This window comes from Carica papaya, chromosome 6 (genome assembly GCF_054855325.1).
Source record: "Carica papaya isolate Zhongbai chromosome 6, ASM5485532v1, whole genome shotgun sequence".
NCBI lineage: Eukaryota > Viridiplantae > Streptophyta > Magnoliopsida > Brassicales > Caricaceae > Carica > Carica papaya.
The window spans coordinates 8,012,193-8,031,516 of record NC_142314.1 but is presented as its reverse complement, the minus strand read 5'-3'; the positions used below and the strand labels follow the sequence as shown (position 1 = coordinate 8,031,516).

Genomic DNA, 19,324 nt, shown 5'->3' with positions numbered 1-19,324 from the left:
TTTACAGTTTACCATTAAATCCCGTTATAAAAGAGAATAATTGGTGAAGAAATCACAGATTATGGTAGTAACTTGATATTTTCCTCATAGGACACTAATTTTGCCCATTTACTGTTGAAAAAGAAAAGCAAAGATGAGTTTTTGCCTAGATGTGGCATATCTCTAAAAGGAAGATGAGTGTTGGCATGTTTCTGGGAATCTGTTGCTTTTTTGTAGAAAGCAGTGCTATTTCGACCGAGGCAAATGCCTTAGCTCACAAGGGTATTCATTCACTTCCGCAATTATGGTTAAGGAGTTTCAGTGCTAAATCTCCACTTCCTGAGTCCCTTGATGTCTAAGTAGAAGTTGAAAATTTACAGGTTTTGCAACAACATATGTGCAAGCCATTACATATCTATTGAACAATTATCAACTCAACAAAGTGGAAACCCAGTGAAGAATACTGATGTAAATAAACAAACTTGTCTCCGCGAGCTGCTTTGACACTACATACAATATACAAACCCATTACAGAACCCATGAATTCACGATCTAAAACTGTAGTGAATGCCATGTTATCTCTTGGCCTTGTCGTCAACTTGGGAGTCCTCAATATAGGTTTGGTTCCCAGCCTTTTCAGCATTCTCACTGTATATCATGAGGTCTTTATACATCTTCAATGAGGCTTTAGAGAATCCTGTCAATGACTCAAATACATTAGAAAATCCAGTCTGAAATCCATTTAAAGTGATTCTCTGTGTTTCTTGCATGTAATTGTGGTGCTTCTCTTTTTCTATCTCCATCTTCTTTCTGAAGATATCCAACTGAGTCTTCTTCTCTGTCAAGTATTCATTCCGGTTTTCCATCTCCAACTCAGATTTCTGCTCCATAAGCTTGGACTCTAGAAACCTGGTTTCTGCCTTTTGAAATGCTAGAGTCCTCCTGTTGAGTTCCTTAGCTAGACCATCAACTTTCCTCTTCTGCTGTTGTTCCTTCCCTTGGTGATGCCATAATGCCCTCACATCCTTTGAAAAGCTTTGCAGGGCAAAGGCTACTCCTCTATCCGGTAACATATCCATGGAAGCTAACCAATCATGGCAAATCACAAGCAACTTGGGACCGTTAACTTTGAATGGCACTGACGAACTCCTCCCTCTCGGGTAGAATTCCATGTCTGGTACCAGGAACTTGGTTAGCCAACCATAGAGAGCTTCAACATATGCTTTTTGTACAGCAACATATTCATCAAAGCATTCACACCAATTTCGAAGTTCAGCCTCAAGCTGGAGAGTAGCAAGTCGATGAGAATCATTGCAGAACTTGCCAGATGTTGGGCAGGCAAAAGACTTCACTTCAAAGAGGATCTTATTCTGTGTTTCATGCGATTCCAGCATAATTTTCCAGGTTCTTGTTAGGCTGCACAAGAAAAGGGGAATAAAAACCCCAATGGAACCTAGATGAAGAAGTAAAAGGTGAGATTACATGGTTCTAGAAAAGATTTGCATACCCCTTTAGCAGTTCAACAATTTGAGGTTGCAGTTCTTCATCTCTTAATTTTTGAATTCTCTTTGAGATTGATTCAGCACTTCGAATAGCAACTAAAGTCCGGGCATACAATTCTTTTACTGCTGCTCTGGTTTTGTTTACATTGACTTCATCATATCCTTCAACATCCTGGTTCCTCAGCCGCAAACATTTTCTTTGATAAATCTTCCTCGTGCTGTCTCCAGCCTAATTACAAGTTCTAGTGGATGTCAAAGACTCAATGCAAATGATTCGATCGTTCTCAGCTAACCCAGTAAGTGGTAGTGAGTTGTCTAACCTTTTGCATATAGACTAACTTCTCTGTCGATAATATAAATTTGTAAACAAGGTAAAGAAACGGATATCTGATGCTAGATTTTTGTACTATAGTTGAACTTACCTTAACCTCTTCATAGAGCTTCTTCTCCCAAGCATATAGCCTTTCAAGCGTGAGGGAATGACTTCCTGAATCCATTCCTCCATAATCCTCAAAGAGATAGTTCCTACATTCAGTCCATGCCGAAGTACTTTTCGAACTAGATGCTACAAGACTCTTACATGAAGAAGGCTTTGATGGAATGGAGCGGTGCCACGTAAGAGCTTGGATTAATTTTGTTGAGTTCTCTGCGTGAATAAACCAGAAAAAAAAAAAAAAAAAATGTGTATTATTAGTTGGAAGAAACTTATGGTGCAGATTATAGATTTTATCTCATATGTTTCCGAATAAAATAATGACTGCAAATGTTCCTGAGCATAATTAGAGTTTTGCATTATCAGAAAGTAAAGAACTATGGCAGAGAATAAAGGGAGAGAAATGGACCAACTCTATGGTGTAATCATAACAAATGCAATAAGTGAATTTAGACCCACATGCCAAAGCAGGAGATAAAGATCTCAGAAATTTCAGCTTTAAGAGAAAAATAACTTATCTAACGGGGTCAATATATAGCATAACGCATCAAGAAGAAACAATGAGTGGGATTCATCTCCAAATTATGCAGAAAAAATAACACACTTTTTTTGGATAAAAAAGAATGTATTATGAAAATAATAAGCATACATTTTAATGGTGGCATGTACTGGTAAATATTTTTTTTAAATTAGTATTATGATGAATAAACCTTTTTTATTAAGTAATTTTGTTAAGTAATCGCAGGGAGTTAGGCCTTGCAGGAAAGTAAATACTGACAACCCCAGGCTATCAGGTATTAGGCAATTGAATTGCATGTTAAGCTCTTTTCATTATCTTCCAGTAAATTCAACAGATGATTTCAAGTATATCACCCCTCTCATGTGAGTACTCAAAATGCACATTACAGAAAATGATACAAAGATGAAACAGCTAGCAAACTTGGAATTGCAAAAATAAATGGTCTTAATTGTTAAAGACCTAACAGATCACGTACAAGCCCCCCACCCCCACAAAAAAAAAAAACTGTAGAACATCTTCAACAATAGAGAAGAGCATAAGCTCTCTCAGAGGAATATTAAAAGAAAATGCAGCAGCAAATAACTTTTCTCAAAAAGTATGAAGGAAAAAAAGCTCCTAACGGTAGAATTAACTCAAAAGGACAAGCCAAAAGCCGAAGGCAAACAAGATACATGGGGCTAATTCAAGTTAGAAAGATGAAAGGCCACTTTAGCAGTTTGTCTGTACAACCACATCCAAAAATCTTGGGCTGTAGGAGATGCACAGTCAATAATACAATTTTTTCAACTTCTGTAGAACAAATACTTGCATGATAATCACCCAGACCTATCTCATTCTTTTTGAAAGACAAAAAGAATAAGTTACCGAGCTTCATAAACAAGACAATGTACATAAACGAAAAGGGAAACTAGAACTACGAAGAATCGCTAAAGATAATGTAAAGATAATTAACAAAAGCTATATTGAAGTGAATGTAGGACTAATGCAGATAACATAATAAGAAGATAAATACCCACCTTTTATTTCCTCTAGACCGGACTGCAAATGGACCAAATTGACCTCTAGCATTCTTGATACGTCCTTGCCAGAATCATAAGCCCTAACAAAATGATCCTCAATGTCCTTCAATGCATCCAGCAGTTCCCTTCCCCCTTCAGGAGAATCAATCATTGTAAGTCCCTTCTGCTCTACATGGCTAACATTACACCCCTCTACCCCCTTCACCATTTCACCTCCACTCTCCTCGTGATGCTCCTTATTACTATTTTCTTCAACAACCACCTCCTTCTTTTCTTCTTTTTCTTCTTCTTCTTCTTCTTCTTCTTCTTCGTCTTCTTCTTCTTCTTCTTCCTCTTCTCTCTCCCCTTCTTCTTCCAGCTCCGGTATCCCTTCCTCCTCTCTCACCACCCTCAAATCTTCATCAAGGCTTCTCCGGTAACCACTGAGACTCTCTGGTCTCACACCGTCAAATGGATTGAAGAAATCCCACCCGAAATCTCTCTGTGGAGACGGCATTGGTGGTGGCATTTGCATGTAAAAGTACCCACGAGCTTGTTCTGGTTCTTCTCTCACCATTGCTTGCTGCTTTTCCTCCTCTTCCGCCTCCTCTTCTTCTTCCTCTTCTTTAGTCTCTTCGTCGGTAGAATCCGTGGATGTTGTTGAAGGCTGACATGACTCACAAATAATAGCTTCATGGGTCGATTCAGATGGTTTTTGTTGAAGAAACATTGGGTTGGTTATGACATTTTGTTGATCAGTTGGTGGAGGTGAAGGACAAGGAGGAGGGAAAGTGATGAGGTATGGAGAAGAATGAGGGGAATGTCTAGCAACAAAGAGCTTAGTGGCTGCTGCTACTGCATACAGAGCTTGACAGTACCTACAATGTGCCTCTGCAAGTTCATATCTTCTCTCTACTGCTAGCTTTATTAGACGCTTTCTCTCTTTACAAATAGACACAACTTGTTCTTCCTCCAGCCTAGAAGCTGCACATCCCATCTCTTCCTTCCTCCTAAAGCCGTAAACTATCTTCCTTTGTTCTCTATCTTTGACTGTATCCAAGTTGAGTCTTTTTTTCAGAAAACAGGGACGTGGTAAAAGTGAGAGAAAGGTAGATTTTTGGAGGAATCTGCGTATTCTTTTGTGATAACTGGTAAAAAGGAGGAGAAGCTGTGACAAAAACTAGGAATAAGGTTAGATTTGAAGAGCATGAGGGAAGGAAAACGAAGCTTTTGGAGGATATCTAGAGGAACCCATCTCATCTTTTACAAAAAAAGTTGCTTCCTTTTTTATTTCTCTCTGCAAAGATTATTCTTGAAAAGGTTTTGGAGCATCCCATTTGACCACGAAGGACTCTGCATGTGTAATGGTTGTATTGTTGTATACACAAGAAATTTAGCTCGACGGAAACAAGAACCAAAAACAAAAAGAAAAACATAGATTTTATAAGTTTTAATTAGTAGTAATTAATGATAAAAATTTAGCAGAGAATCTGGAGAGAGAGAGAGAGAGAGAGAGCATAGTCCCTAGGTTGGGTTGGGAAAGAAGGTAGGGGCTCGAGAAAGAGAGAGAAAAGAGTTTGCCATTGTGTCTACCAACTTGTACTCGCCATACAACCACTGTAATCTATTCTCTACACCCTACTCCCAAACATATTCATTATTTTTAAATTTACTTCCGTATTAAATTAAATATTTTATTTTAATAATAATTATTATTTTTTAATTATCGTGGGTCAATTAAATTACTGTTTTACCTTTCATAATCGTGAAATTGGAGCTTCACAAAAAATTGTGCACACGTTATCTATTAACCATTGGGTTTGTAATTGTAAAAATGATCGTCCCACCTGTCAATTTTTTTAAATGTATTCACTAATTTTATCTTGTAATTAATTCTTTATTTTTATTTTTATTTTTATCAATTATTTAACTAATCTAGATATTAAAATAATTTTTGTACATGTACCAATTATATTGTCAAAATTTGTGGAGTCATAGATTAATATATTTTATTTGTTGAAGATTAAATATTCTATTTTATGTTGATTTGTTTAGTAATAATTTCTAGTCTATAAATAAAGATAAATATAATTGTTCCTTCTGAGTTTATTTTGTCATATAGAAATCTCATGTTTAAAGAAAATATCAAATGAATTCAATAATTTAACACTCATATGATCTTTATTTATTTATATTGTACACCCGATTAATTCTACAATAAACAGATTTAAACTAACTCAAATAATATATTAACAAGATAAACATTCTTTATATGTTTTTTTAAAAAGAAAATAATCATTAATGAAGTACAATTCGTATAAAAAAATTACTTAATAAATTTTGGCTGTAGTGTAATGGTTGGCTTCTAATTAAAAAATTATTAGCCAATAAACTTGAAAACTATAATTGGCTTGCACGAACTCTGTGACTGGAATTGTCTAGAAATTGAGCTTTCAAAAAAGTTTAAAATGAAAGTGACCAAATAATCAATCATCAATTATATTCTAACCATACATATGCTTAAGGCTAAATTGAAATATATATATATATATATGTATATATAGAGAGAGAGAGAGAGAGAGAGAGTAAATTAAAATTGTAGGAGAAATGAAAGGAGATAAATAGAAAAATGTTGGCAGAGAATTGAGTGAAAAAGGAAGGAGAAGTCAAACTGGGTGAGTGTAGTAAAAAGAAAGTGACGAGACCACTGCAGAGATCAGAGGAGGGAGACAGTGTTTTGTCGTATTAGTCTTGTTTTACTCTTTAAACACCTTCATAAGTTTGTAATATAATCATTTCATTTGTTGTTAATTGAGGATTGAGGAGAATAAAAGTCAATGTCTTGCAGATATTTCTCCAAAACATCTTTATACAAATTTTCTAACGATCTGGGTGCAGGTAACATACATACATACATATATATATGTAGTCATGTAAGTATGGAATTGAATGATAACTTCACTCGATCAGGTTGTACCACTCATTGCCTGACAATTCCACCTCAACTTTGGAATTTTACATTTGATTCAAAAATAATAATAATAATATATATATTGTTTGAATAATGAATAACACGTACACAGTTGTAGTAAAATTTAACTAAAACTCATAAAGATTAATTGAAATATTAATTATGTAATTAAAAATAGTTAAAATATTTATAGATATTATTTTAATTTTTCTAAAAAAATACTGATTTATATTTAATGTAAATAAACCTAAAAAAGGTTTCAACCATAAAATTACACAACTATCTTTCCTTCCTAATTTGTGTCTAAAACTTTATTTTTACTAATCTTAACATTAATCCAACATTTTATTTTTTTTTATAAATTATTATTTTAAAAAAATTATAAATTTAAATTAAATTGTATTCTCGTATATTTTTATTTGAATATCATATCATATTGTATTACATCAACATTTTATCATATATTAAATATGTAAATTTATATTAACAAAATGAATAATTATATGTAAGAAATAGTTAATTAAGTACTGTAGATTAAATTAGAAACAAAAATATATTATATGTATATTATATCAAAAGGTAATATTTTTGTATTTTTGTATTAAAAATAAGATTTTTATTTTTTTTATAAAATTTAGATTTTTTTTTTTAAATAATAAAATAAAAATCCAAAAGTCAACATAAAATACTTTCATGAAATTCTATTATCCGGCAGAGTATATAATGGCTTTTCTTTTCCTAATACATAATAATATAGATTGATTATATTACAACTGAGAGTGATTATAATAAGGGTTAAAAGAAGTAGAAATATTATTTTCTTTTCCCAATCATTCAATTGAAATATTTCCAAGTTAGCTTTTCACAATGTTAATTTATTATATAATTTAAATAATATAATTATACAATTATAAGAGAACAATTTTTTTAGAAAATTCTCCATTATTAAATTAATTATGTTTTATTAAAAATTATAAAATAATGAATAATTGAAGTTGAAACAGTTGTAGAGAATGACAGGGGAAGGGATGTTGAATCTTTCATTGAGCAGCCATTAAAAACAAAAGTCAATACTTTCTCTTTTCTCAAACCAAATATCCGCCGTGTAAAACCCACCATTTCTTTTTTTATTAACTCTATGATTAGGGTAAGTTATTTCAGAAACTATAAATTCAAATACATGGGGTTTTTATTGTTAGTACTCCCAATGCCAGTTTTAAGTTTTTATTATTTTGTTATTGGGGAATATAATGTTAAAATTAGGGATTGGAGCTTTCTATGTGTGTTGATTTTTAGTTGTTTCATGAACTGACAAGTCAAGAAGTCATTGAGGACTGCGCTGCTTTCTCTGTTCCAAGAAACCCATTTTAAAAAATGAAGAGAATGCCTGACAAAGATTACTCTTTTATAAAACTTTTTTTTTTTTTCTTTCTTACTTCTTCTACAGTATCTCACATCTTTAACGCAAAACATAGAATTCCTCGTCATTCATATTTTCAGTACCCAATTCCTTAAAGGGTCTCCCTTAAGAATGCACATGAAGAAGAAAACAGGAAGTTTTAATTGGCCAAAGTTGTAAAATTTACAGTGCCAAATAGTGGAAAAAGCATTACCCAGAAGAGAAAAATAATGAAAGGCTACATTAATAATTAAAAAATTAATTAAAAAAAATTAAAAAAAAAAAAAAACTATAGCAATTAAATAACTATATAGTAATTGTCTCATTGTACTCCCCTGGATCTTCTTATATGGTTTTGGCACAGAAGCTAAACAGCAAGTATTAGTTCTCCAGTTTTTTTTTTCTTAAAAAAACAAAAAAAAGAAAGTTACAGTGTACATTAAAGAATTGGAGACTTAATCCTTTTTTTTTTTTTTTTTTTTTATAACTTTTGCCTCTCTCTTCTTCATCTCTTTCTGGAAGCTACCTGGTATTCACACAAAAGAGAATGATACAACAGCCAAACATGAGATAACTTGTCCATCAGTAGCCAACGGCTTCTGTTGGAGTAGTGCAAGGTGCCAATATGTTTGGGGGTAAGTTTATTCCGCCCCCTCTCACAGACACATTCGGAGACTTCACTGAGCTAGCCCTGCTCACGAGGTTTGAGTCTAGGAACACTACGATTACTGTGATGTCATCGTGGAAATGCCTGCGAACACCACGATCAATCTTCTTCAAGTCAGAGTACCTCATTTCTCTCTTCTTAGCTGCTTCTTGCAGAGCAGCTTTAACTAGCCTTCTTGCGCTTCCCTGCCAAAAAACAAACTAATATTAGATTCTTCCACCAGCTGAAAAATCATTACCATTGAATTCATTACTCTTAAATAGGTGGGGAAAAAAGCATAAGAATTAGATCAGAGGACAAAAAGAATCTGATGAGAATAAAACTTGTTGAACAACTTGAACTATAAGAAATATCGGTCTTACACTACGTGGACTATTTTGAACAAGATCAACTGCTTCCTGATTGCTTAGGTGCTCCCACAGCCCATCGGATGCAAATATAATAAACTGATCATGTGGCTGCAGCTGGTGCTCCGTAACTGAAGGTTCTGAGCTTAATATTGGCTTTCTGAAAGGTTCACGGAGGCGAAACTTGGTATATAGTGGCTCCCTATTGAACTCAGCCTTTTTCAAATATACATCACCAATGGACCTCGAAACCTGATGGGTCAAAAAAATTATAGTCATCAGGAAAAAGTCATAAGAGAGGATACATCAAGAATAAGAAGAATATATACCAAATAAACTGTTATATCATAAGCATTTAGATATAGATCTGAACATATTAATCATCTTGTTAATATTTAATCTCTAGGAAAATGATACGAAAGAAAACAATAAATCCAGTTCCCTGGATCCTGACGCCAATACACACACGAGAGACCAACTTCATGAAACTGGCAGTGAAGATAGAAAGTCAAATTCCAATATCGTGTCCGCGAAATGAAAGGTAGATACAACCATTAAGAAAGCAGTTGTTAAGGCAGGGAAAGTTAAATTCGTGCATCAACCGGGCTACGAATACCCTATGCCGGATGAGAAATTTAAACCAAATTGCTCCAAAGTTCAACTACTTAACTCTCTGGCCTTAATCAATCCCAAACTAATTAGCATCACAGCAAATTGCTCCTATTCATCCTGTTTAGAGCTAAAATTAATCCTCATATTCAGCGATGAAAAATACTGAAACAAGTCACAGGAATTGCATTGATATCGACCTTAAGACCAATCAATAGCTGACTATCCATTCCCAGTTGACTCATAAAGTATCATGTTGATTATGATGACCAAATAATTTAACCATAAAAAAGACCTAGCAGCAGAAATAACCTAGAGATTCTCAGTATATAGCCTTTTCAATAAATCACCCCTCATCTTCACTCACGGAATGGCTGCTTCAACTGATTTTTATGCTTTAATTCATCCCAGAAATTTCTCCATTTTGTTTCAAAACCCCAAGCAAATAGTTTGCAGTCCTTCACATTTTATCACCAATAAATAACTTCTGCAGTCAAATTTAGACATGTAAAGAGAGCAGCTATATTACCTCTCCTTCCCAATTATCCAAACTGCTAGCAATTAGACTTGGAAATTCATATTTCCAATACCTAACTTTCACAAAAGCAAGGCAGAAAATGATCTGGTTAGGTTCAAGTTGCTGATACATAACTAATATTGATGAAATAATACACCACGGAATCATGTTTATTTTTCTGGATCATTATGACATGGAAATAAGGGCATAGAAAGAAATATCTCCCAATTGTGAGTCACGAAGCTGGGAGAAATCTTAAGATATACAACCCAGAATAGCTCTGGTTAGCATCAAATGAGGCCAGGCAAGAAAAACAAAAGACTCCACTCATATGAACCCCCAGTCCTAAACTTATTGTTCTAATAAGAATTGGCTGAACATTTTTTTTTATTTTTATTGCAGGAGAGGCACTTTTGAAGAGGTGGAAGAGGAGTTTGACAGGATTAGGAATAGATTGTATCCCACTACTGCTGACAAATCAACCTTCTCTCCAAATTTGTTTGAGCACGCAAAATGTAAACCTTTGTAAACAATAGTGTCTTTTCTAACAACCACAAAGCCAAAACATGTAACCTTAATTATCTTCTCAACCTTCTCTTGGTCATTCATCTGGATCAATTCACTCTCGCACAAAGAAACATGCACTCTCAGGCCTACCTTTGGCTTCCAAAAAATCAGAGATTCAAACATGCCCTTGCTGAAGTTTATGTTCTGCAGTGGCTACCTCCAGACTGAACAATAAAGGATTTCTTATTATTACCATCAGAAACATATAGTTCCATCTTGCTTTAACCAAACCCAACATAAGTTAAAAAGTCAACCAATGCTTCCTCAGCACTGACCCTTTTCATATAACCCAAAATGAAACTTATTTCCACCTCAACTTCCAAGAAGTCAATCCCTCATGACAAGAGATGAAGCAAGATACTAAAAGAAGACTTCTTATGGTTTTAATGCCTTCAAATCCAAAAGAGCAGCAGTAAAGGATTAGTATCAGAAACTCTAGAATATAAGGATGGCACAGGATTAGATTACCGTAAAAGAAAGCTTACCTAAAATGTAAATAATAACCACAAAAACCATTCAGCAGAAGCAGGGATTTACCTGGATAAGGCCCTTCACACGCCATACATTATGCTTTAGAACTACAATCTGCGAGTCATCAGGGTGCAAAGACTGCAGCTCCTGCCTGACAGATTCTATACATACATTGTGCTCTGCTGACAACTGAATGGCAATAACTTCCCCTGTCGCTTTAACAGCTCTGCCCAAAACAGCACGCGAATCACCAAGGTTAGCAACATAGAGGGTTCCATTAGAGATGACACCAACCAAGCAGCAGGATCCAACTGCAGCAATTTGTGGTTTCATAGGCCACTGTTTGGTAACAAGACACATAAAACCCTCTTCTGTTGCTTGATATGCCTTCCGAATAACATCAACTGACATCGATTGTTGCTCTGAAGCAAACCCTAAAAAAGACAACCCCAATCATTGAACCTCAGAAAAGAAAGTTGGTATACAACACAAAAACAACCTACTATATACATCAATGAAAAAAGAAAAGTCGGATCATTAGGTTCACAGTCCTCTAAGCTGTTCATAGTAGTGAAAAGGAACTTGACAATGGTCCTCTTATTTAAATTTTTTCCAGCTTAGCTTGTATTTAGAAATTACTTGAAGTACCAACTGAGTTATAAAAAATTGCACTTTTCTTTTACCAGAGCACTGATTTGGCTTAAAGAAGTGATTTTCATCCTCGGAACATGAAACAATGAGCATGTTCCTCACAATACAAGAATCACTCAAATTATTCAGTTCCTGAGGCAACAACGTAAACAAACTCGATCCTAAAAACGAAGTGGACACTGAAAAAACTAATAGTGCTGAAATTACTTACGCTTAAGATGTTGAAAGAGGTGATCATTGATATACCGCGATGTCTCAGGCCCTCCATGCCCATCATAGACACCAACAAAAGTACCATAAGGACCAGACTCATGTGTGCTCAAAGAACCAGACTCAAGCTGACTCTGATCCTCAAGTAAATTGTTGGCTTGAACCACAGCCATTGAGAATTCACCATTCAAGTGTTGTCCTGAGTCTTTATACCACAAAAGCCCATCTTGTCGACCCCCGGATTCCGAACTTGTGTGTACATATCGGTCGGACCTCGGCCGAAAACAGGCCCTTAAAAAGTTCATCAACCCAGATAACATCCCTCATCTCATCCAAATAACCCTCCAAATACTCCACATCTAAGAAGCATTAGAAACGACTTTTACCGAATAAGCCCCAATAGCAAATTGAATCCCTTTTTAACACTGCAAGAACACACTGCAAAAGAATTAACAACAGGACGCCAATAGCAACTAGTAACCTGAAATAAGAACTCAAAACAACTCGAACTAGAAACCCCAATTGTGAAATTTATACATCCTCTACTCCTGTAAACAATAGCAGCAGCAAGAACAAGTTCTACAAAAAGAAATAATAGTGATAAAACTAGAGCAGCAGACAGATCAAGGTAAATGATGTAAAGAAGCCACCTTTTGATTGGTTTTCTTGTAGGAATTGCATAAATATAGGGAGAATTAAGGCCTCATAACCCGGAACCAATTGTTTTTTACTAATGAAAATAGAAAAGCCATGAATATAGGACAGCGGCTAACAATGGTAAGAGAAGAGAAAATAAAAAATCAACACCAAACCCAGCTAAAAGGGCGCTTTGAAAAAGAAAAACAGTCAAATTTTAACTTTTTTGTCACACACAAGGTACTTGGTCAGCCATTGAGAAATCCAGAAGATTCACTGTTTCACATTGAAAAAATTAAGCCCACAGATGACCAGTATTCACAACTATTCAACTCCTGCTGTACACCCAAAGAAAAAGAAAGCAGGTAATAAAAGTTTTACCTCCGAAATTGGCTAGTTTGAGATACAGCTGAAGAAGGAGAGGATCTGGGGAGATAAAGAGACAAGAGATGATACGGGCATGAAAAATTGTTAGATCTGTGGATCAATCAGATCAACCATGTGAATTAACAAAAACACATGCTGGGTTTTGATTGTTCTGGACTTCCTCCTGTATAGTGAAGTGAAAATGATGATGAGATAATTTAGAAGAAGAAGAAGAAAAAGAAGAAGAAGAAGACCCTCAAAAAGAAAAACCCAAAAAAGAAAGAAAAATAATTTTTTTAAAAAAAAATTGTTTCCCAAATGATAAAAATAAAATAAAATCTCTTATGTGAAAGGATTGGCCCAAACCCAACTAAACTTCTTCTTTCTTCCCTCTCTCTTTCTTTCCCTCTCTCCCTCTCTCTCTCTCTCTGGTTTTGCCTTTCTGTAAATTCTTAGCAGACAAGACCCATAAAAGACCAACAATGGAGAGCTAGAAGCCAGCAAAGAACAGGTCCAGTTTTGGGCTCCACACCACTATGGCGAGAGAGAGAGAGAGAGAGTCAATGAAACAAGGTTTTACTTAGGACAATGATATTGTGTCCTGGGGGTGCGCCATGAACTCACGTTCACGTGAGTACACGTGGGACAAGTGTCCGTTCGACAACAAACCCACTACAACTCACTCATTGCTACTTTCCCCTATCCATCCACCACATCCCTACACGTGTCAAATCCTCCATCTCGTAGCACAGAATTCCTCTATCCCCTACGGTGATGGACGCTCTGGGTAGCTGTTAAAGACGGGTAACAGAGCCATCCTTTCTGGTTGCTCACGCCCTCAATGTTCATATGTTGACGGGTACTATTTTCTCCACGGTTCGGAGCAACAGGTCTGGGACAAATCCACCAATGAGGTTGACGATTGAAAGGGTAGTTTCGTCATTGCACTCTTCTTGATGACGTGATGAATTCTTATTGGTTGGTTCCTTGGATACACCCTACATTTATTAGCTCAAGAAGCATTTTGTGATGAAGATTAAGAACAGTTATTACATCCGCCGACCTTTAATGACCTCCAAAATGGAAGTTTGATCGGATCACAGGCTTCCGATTTATCTAATTTCTGCATCCACCATCCATTAATTTGGAATTTTGCTAAGATTATTCCTTTTAATTTTCCAAATTTTGGAAGGAAACTATTAATTAATTGGAATTTACTTCTAAAGTTTTTATCATCGATATGGTTTTTTTATCTATTTTATGGTTGAAAATTTTGTTTTTTAAATTAATAAACAATTTATTTTATTTTATTTTCTTAGACAACATAATTCATAGACATTTATAATAACATATACATGTTAATTACAACACTATCATCACTCTAAAAATGACCCAAAGCTGATTGAAAGTACATACACTAATTACTTTTTTTTTTTAATTTCTTATTTTTTTAATATCTTAAACATTTTGAAGACTTTTTAAATTTTAAAACTACGTTTAAAGCGGTGAAAATTTTAACAAATGTGAGCGGGAATAATATAAGAAATAAATGTAAAATACTTTATAATTAAAATACAATATTGTCATTAAAAAATATTACAAAAGTGTTATTTAATGCAAGCATAATTATTAAAATATATTTTATTTTATTTTATTTATTATAAAAATATTATTTATATTAACATTTTGTTATTTTTATATAAATATTTTCATAAGTAATCCGATAAAATTATATACATTTTGTATCATGCATCTTTAAAAGTCTCATGACACCCTCTTAAAAGAAAATATAGACCGTGGTAAGGGTGATTGGAAAATTAATGTGACTATTATTTTAATATAGGTTAAAATAGACATATATAAATCATGATACATTCTCTTACTATTATTGTTTAGTTAAATCATTAAGTTAAGAAATATAAATTCTAAAGATAAAATCTTACTGAAATAATAAGAGAAAATTATAATGTGAGTATAAAAAATATATGATTATTGTAATGACTGGAAAAAAAAAAGGGAGAGAGGGGAGGGAAATGACGTCATTTGGAAAATGAAAAAAACGACGTCATTCTGCAAGGAGGAAAACGACGACGTTTTGAGAAAACGGGGGTGATATAAATAGGGGGCGGGGGAAGGAAGGAAAAAGGAAAGAAAAAGAAGGAAAAAAAAGAGAAAGAACAGAGGAAGAAGGGGAGCGGGAAAGAGAAAGAGGAGAGGAAGGAAGGTTCCAAAAGGAGAGAGAAAGGAAACAGAGCGAAGAGAAGAGGAGATCGCGAACGGTGACAGCGCGATCGGCCAAAAGAAGGAAGATGGAAATGGGATGTACAGTAACATATTTCAAATACGTGTGTTGATTTGAGATTTGAAATGTGTATGGGAATTTTGGAGGTGTGGGTGCGTTGTGATTGCTTACGGAAGTAGTGGTGTACGGAGGATGTAGTGTAGGGTGAGTGTGTGCAATAAGGCGTGTAGAAGGAAGTTGGCCGTGTGAGAACCGCGGGAGGAGAGAGGGAGAAGGTGACGGTAGGGGCGAGGCCAAGAGAGAGATAGGGGTGTGGAGTGAGTGGAGGAAGGGAGAGAGGAAGATGTGTGTGAACTGTGTGAGAGGGAGCGAGTTGTGTGAGCAACACAGGAGGAGAGAGGAAGATGTGTGTGAACTGTGTGAGAGGGAGCAAGTTGTGTGAGCAAAGCGGGAGGAGAGAGGAAGATGTGTGAGGTTAGTGAGCTGTGTGAGAGGGAACGGGTTGTGTGAGCAATGCGGGAGGAGAGAGAAAGATGTTGTGGCGGTGAGGATGTGGGCCGAGAGAGAGATAGGCGTATGGAGTGAGTGGAGGTCGGGAGAGAGGAAGATGTGTGTGAACTGTGTGAGAGGGAGCGGGTTGTGTGAGCAACGCGGGAGGAGAGATGAAGATGTGTGAGGTTAGTGAGCTGTGTGAGAGGGGACGGGTTGTGTGAGCAACGCGGGAGAAAAGAGAAAGATGTTGTGGCGGTGAGGATGTGGTCCGAGGGAGAGATAGAAAAATGATGTGAGTGAACGCCGGGGAAGGGAAGGATCCGGGGGTAAGTGAGGTGCTTGAGGGAGTGGAGTGGGGTTGCTGGAGCTTTGGGAGAGAGCGGGACCGGGGGGGGGGGGGAAGAGAGAGAAAGCGTAGGCAGGATGAGTAGAGTTCATGCCGGCGGGGGAAAGACGGTGTGAGTAGGGACACTTAGAGTATGTCACAGGTAGTGGGCGAAGAGGGGCAGTGGGAGAGAATGAGTAGCGTGTGTGTGTGTGTGGTTGATAGGGGTCGATAGGTGGATGAGGGTCACCGATGTTGGTGATGAAAGTGAATGAAAATTGTGTGCACGCGTGGCCTGGTATAGGTTGATAGGTGGCTAATGATCGCCGATGTCGGTGACAGGAGAAAATGATCAGAGTGTGTGTGCGTGGCCTGGTATAGGTCGAGAGGTGGTTAATGGTTGTCGATGCTGGTGACGGGAGAGAATGATCAGAGTGTGTGTATGTGTGGCCTGGTATAGGTCGAGAGGTGGCTAAGGGTCGCCGATGTCGATGACGGGAGAGAATGATAAGAGTGTATGTGCGTGGCCTAGTATAGGTCGAGAGGTGGTTAATGGTCGCCGATGCTGGTGATGGGAGAGAATGATCAGAGTGTGTGTGTGTGTGGCCTGGTACAGGTCGAGAGGTGGCTAATGGTCGCCGATGTTGGTGACGGGAGAGAATGATAAGAGTGTGTGTGCGTGGCCTGCTATAGGTCGAGAGGTGGCTAATGGTCGCCGATGCTGGTGACGGGAGAGAATGATCAGGGTGTGTGTGTGTGTGGTCTGGTACAGGTCGAGAGGTGGCGAATGGTCGCCGATGTTGGTGACGGGAGAGAATGATTAGAGTGTGTGTGTGTGGCCCGATAAGGGTCGGTAGGTGGATGATGGTCGCCGATGTTGGTGACAAAAATGAAGGAAAATAGTGTCCGTGCGTGGCCCAGTAGGGATCGATAGGTGGTTAATGATCGCCGATCTTGGTGGTGGGTGGTATCACTAGCACGCCTGGGGTGCCGTCGGGGGACGGAAACCCTGGGTAGGTGGGATTGTGGGATACAGGGGGGGACTGGGGTTCGGTAGTGAACTGTTGGTAGGAACTTGGGGTTTATATTGTTGCATCTCACACCTGTATTTTGATTTGTACCGTACTTAGTTAAATGGACTCACTCTTTCCTCTTTACAGATGGTGTAGGACGAAGTCTGGATGGAAGTTGTTGGCGTTCGAACCTAGTGTGTAGAGTAACAGGATAAAGATTTTCGTTTTTTTGACTGAATAGAATGTGTAAATTGATGGTAGCATAGACATTGTATACGGTTATATTATGTGCGATGTCTTGTGCATGATTGTAGATTTACCTTGATCATTGAATAAGGGATTGTGATAGTGTTTCCTTGTGCTTGACCGATTGACTATAGAATTGGTTGCTTTGTTAATTACGCCCAACGTGAAAAAAAGAAGAAAAAAAAAACGGGGCGTTACAATTATTGTCATATTCAAATCTTTTAAATAGTTATATTTTTTTATTAAAATTAGTCGTCAATCTATCAATCTAATTGATATTTTTATTTTTTTCTATGAAGATATGAATTAGAATTGGGTTATGATTTTTTATCTGTCAGTCTTAAAAATATATGTTATAATTGGTTATATTATATATTATATATTATTAATGTGTAAATGATATCTCTAATTAAAAAAATTATTAATTTATATTAAAAATACCTAAATTTCTCATGCAATATGGTGATAATAAAAGGGTTTAGTGGAATATCAATTTAAAATTTTAAAAATACATTATAACAAATATTATATCCATTAGTTATTTATTAACATTAATATTAATATTTTTACGACATTTCAAAAACATCAATTTATCAATGAGCCTTCTTTACATGGTTGGGTCGAAAATGAGCTCACCATCTTCCTTTAACAATTTGGGGCTCAGATGCAATAACAATTTTAAAGCTCTAGCATGTGTAATCCATATCTTATTCAACAAGCCTAAAACATACTTTTGTTGACATATTTGAATTTTGTCCTTAGACCATGTAACTTCAATCCCAAGGAAGTCTTTAAAGGTCTTAAGGATCCTCAAGTTTGAATTTCATATTCATTACAAGTTTAGATGTTCTCTTGAGCTCATATCATTTCTAGCTAATAATTATATCATCAACATAAGTTAATATTGTAGTGAAGAGCCATCATTCCTCACAAACAAGCTGTAATCTCACTTAGATTGCATAAAATCTAGTTGAATGCTGAAGGCAAATAGCTTTGCATACCATTGTTGTGATGTTTGCTTAAGGCCATATATATTCCTTAACAATCACTTTGGTTTTCCTTTATTAGGCTAACCCAATGGTGACTTCGTATGTACATATTCCTTCAAATCCTTATGTGAAATGAATATGTGCATAGCAAAGATGACACCTTATAGTAGCTGATATACAAAGAAGCAATCTTATAGAGGTAATTTTCACAATTGGCGAGAATGTTTCATGATAAGTCAATCCCTTATTTGGAGTCAATCACATTGCGATAAACCTTACTTTATATATCTCCACTATTTTATCAACATCGAACTTTACCTTGTATACCTACTTGCATCGTATAGTCTTCTTATAAGGTGGCAAATGAACGAGTAGGCAGGTCTTGTTTTGCTTCAATGCATCATTTTTAATTTTTATAACATATGCCCAACATGAATCATTGCAAACCTCTTTATACAAACTTGGTTCATTTGAGAATTAATGGAAAACACGAGGCTTTTATATCCATCAGTAAGGCTATCATACGAAACATTAGAAGATATGGGTACAAGCTTAACTACAGTGTATTCTTTTCATCAGACAGTTGCGAGTGGGTAATTAGAGCATTGGTCCGTTCACAAACAAAGTCCCTCAAGTAGGTAGGAGGCCTTCTAATTCTAGTGGATCTTCTCACTAGGTCAAGAAAATCAATACTTTAGAATTTCAAAAGGTTTCTCTCCATCAGAGGGTAAAGAATGAAGTTGATTTATGTCTGCATCATCTGAGTGATCATTTTAAGGATCTACCCAAATATCCTTTGAGTTGGGTAAGTATCTTGTGTGATCTCTTGTTCAGTATGTGGTGGATCAAGGTACTTGGGATTAATGTATTTTTGGTTGAGGACCTATAAGGAAAGATATTTTTATACAACACTATATTTCTTAGGGTTAATGTTTTTTTGCTCTCTATATAAAGTAGGTTGTATCCTTTGACACTAAAAGAATGCCTTGAAAAAATACATTTATTCGCTAGTGGATTAAATTTGTGTATTTTGTTGGTTAAAGCAGAGACAATCGCTAAATATCCGAAAACTCTTATATGTATCTAGGTAGCTTGGCTTCAGATAATAATTCAAATGGAGTTTTGTGCTCAATCACATATGAAGGTGTTTTATTAAGTAAATATATAGTTGTGA

At 36.0% G+C, this 19,324-nt stretch overlaps 2 protein-coding genes across 3 annotated transcripts; both read right to left on the bottom strand.

Moving 5' to 3' along the window:
* Positions 1-315: 315 nt before the first annotated feature.
* LOC110818968 (protein ALTERED PHOSPHATE STARVATION RESPONSE 1-like) lies at positions 316-5,056 on the bottom strand. The gene is made up of 4 exons (XM_022048025.2): positions 3,451-5,056; positions 1,904-2,127; positions 1,487-1,710; positions 316-1,395 (listed from the first exon to the last, which is right to left on the bottom strand). Exons 1-4 carry the CDS (start codon positions 4,427-4,429, stop codon positions 555-557), a joined length of 2,268 nt encoding a protein of 755 aa, XP_021903717.1. The 5' UTR covers positions 4,430-5,056; the 3' UTR covers positions 316-554.
* Positions 5,057-8,290: 3,234 nt separating this feature from the next.
* LOC110818941 (Protein phosphatase 2C family protein) lies at positions 8,291-13,176 on the bottom strand. Of its 2 annotated transcripts, none has more exons than XM_022047979.2 (5): positions 12,859-13,176; positions 11,843-12,266; positions 11,047-11,414; positions 8,832-9,068; positions 8,291-8,654 (listed from the first exon to the last, which is right to left on the bottom strand). In XM_022047979.2, the coding sequence occupies exons 2-5, from the start codon at positions 12,159-12,161 to the stop codon at positions 8,385-8,387; spliced, it is 1,194 nt and encodes a 397-aa protein (XP_021903671.1). In that variant the 5' UTR covers positions 12,162-12,266; positions 12,859-13,176; the 3' UTR covers positions 8,291-8,384. The 2 variants fall into 2 exon arrangements, with proteins under 2 accessions (XP_021903671.1, XP_021903672.1); XM_022047980.2 differs by having other exon boundaries at positions 11,843-12,279; positions 12,859-13,163.
* Between the last annotated feature and the right edge of the window lie 6,148 nt (positions 13,177-19,324).

Coding starts and splice junctions, on each gene's coding strand:
- LOC110818941 (XM_022047979.2), bottom strand. CDS start 12,161: ATGTTATCTGGGTTGATGAACTTTTTAAGGGCCTGTTTTCGGCCGAGG. Junction 11,415..11,842: donor CCTCTTTCAACATCTTAAGC/GTAAGTAATTTC, acceptor TGTCTTTTTTAG/GGTTTGCTTCAGAGCAACAA. Junction 8,655..8,831: donor TTCAAAATAGTCCACGTAGT/GTAAGACCGATA, acceptor GTTTTTTGGCAG/GGAAGCGCAAGAAGGCTAGT.
- LOC110818968 (XM_022048025.2), bottom strand. CDS start 4,429: ATGGGATGTGCAGCTTCTAGGCTGGAGGAAGAACAAGTTGTGTCTATT. Junction 1,711..1,903: donor AGCTCTATGAAGAGGTTAAG/GTAAGTTCAACT, acceptor ACTTGTAATTAG/GCTGGAGACAGCACGAGGAA. Junction 1,396..1,486: donor ATTGTTGAACTGCTAAAGGG/GTATGCAAATCT, acceptor TTTCTTGTGCAG/CCTAACAAGAACCTGGAAAA.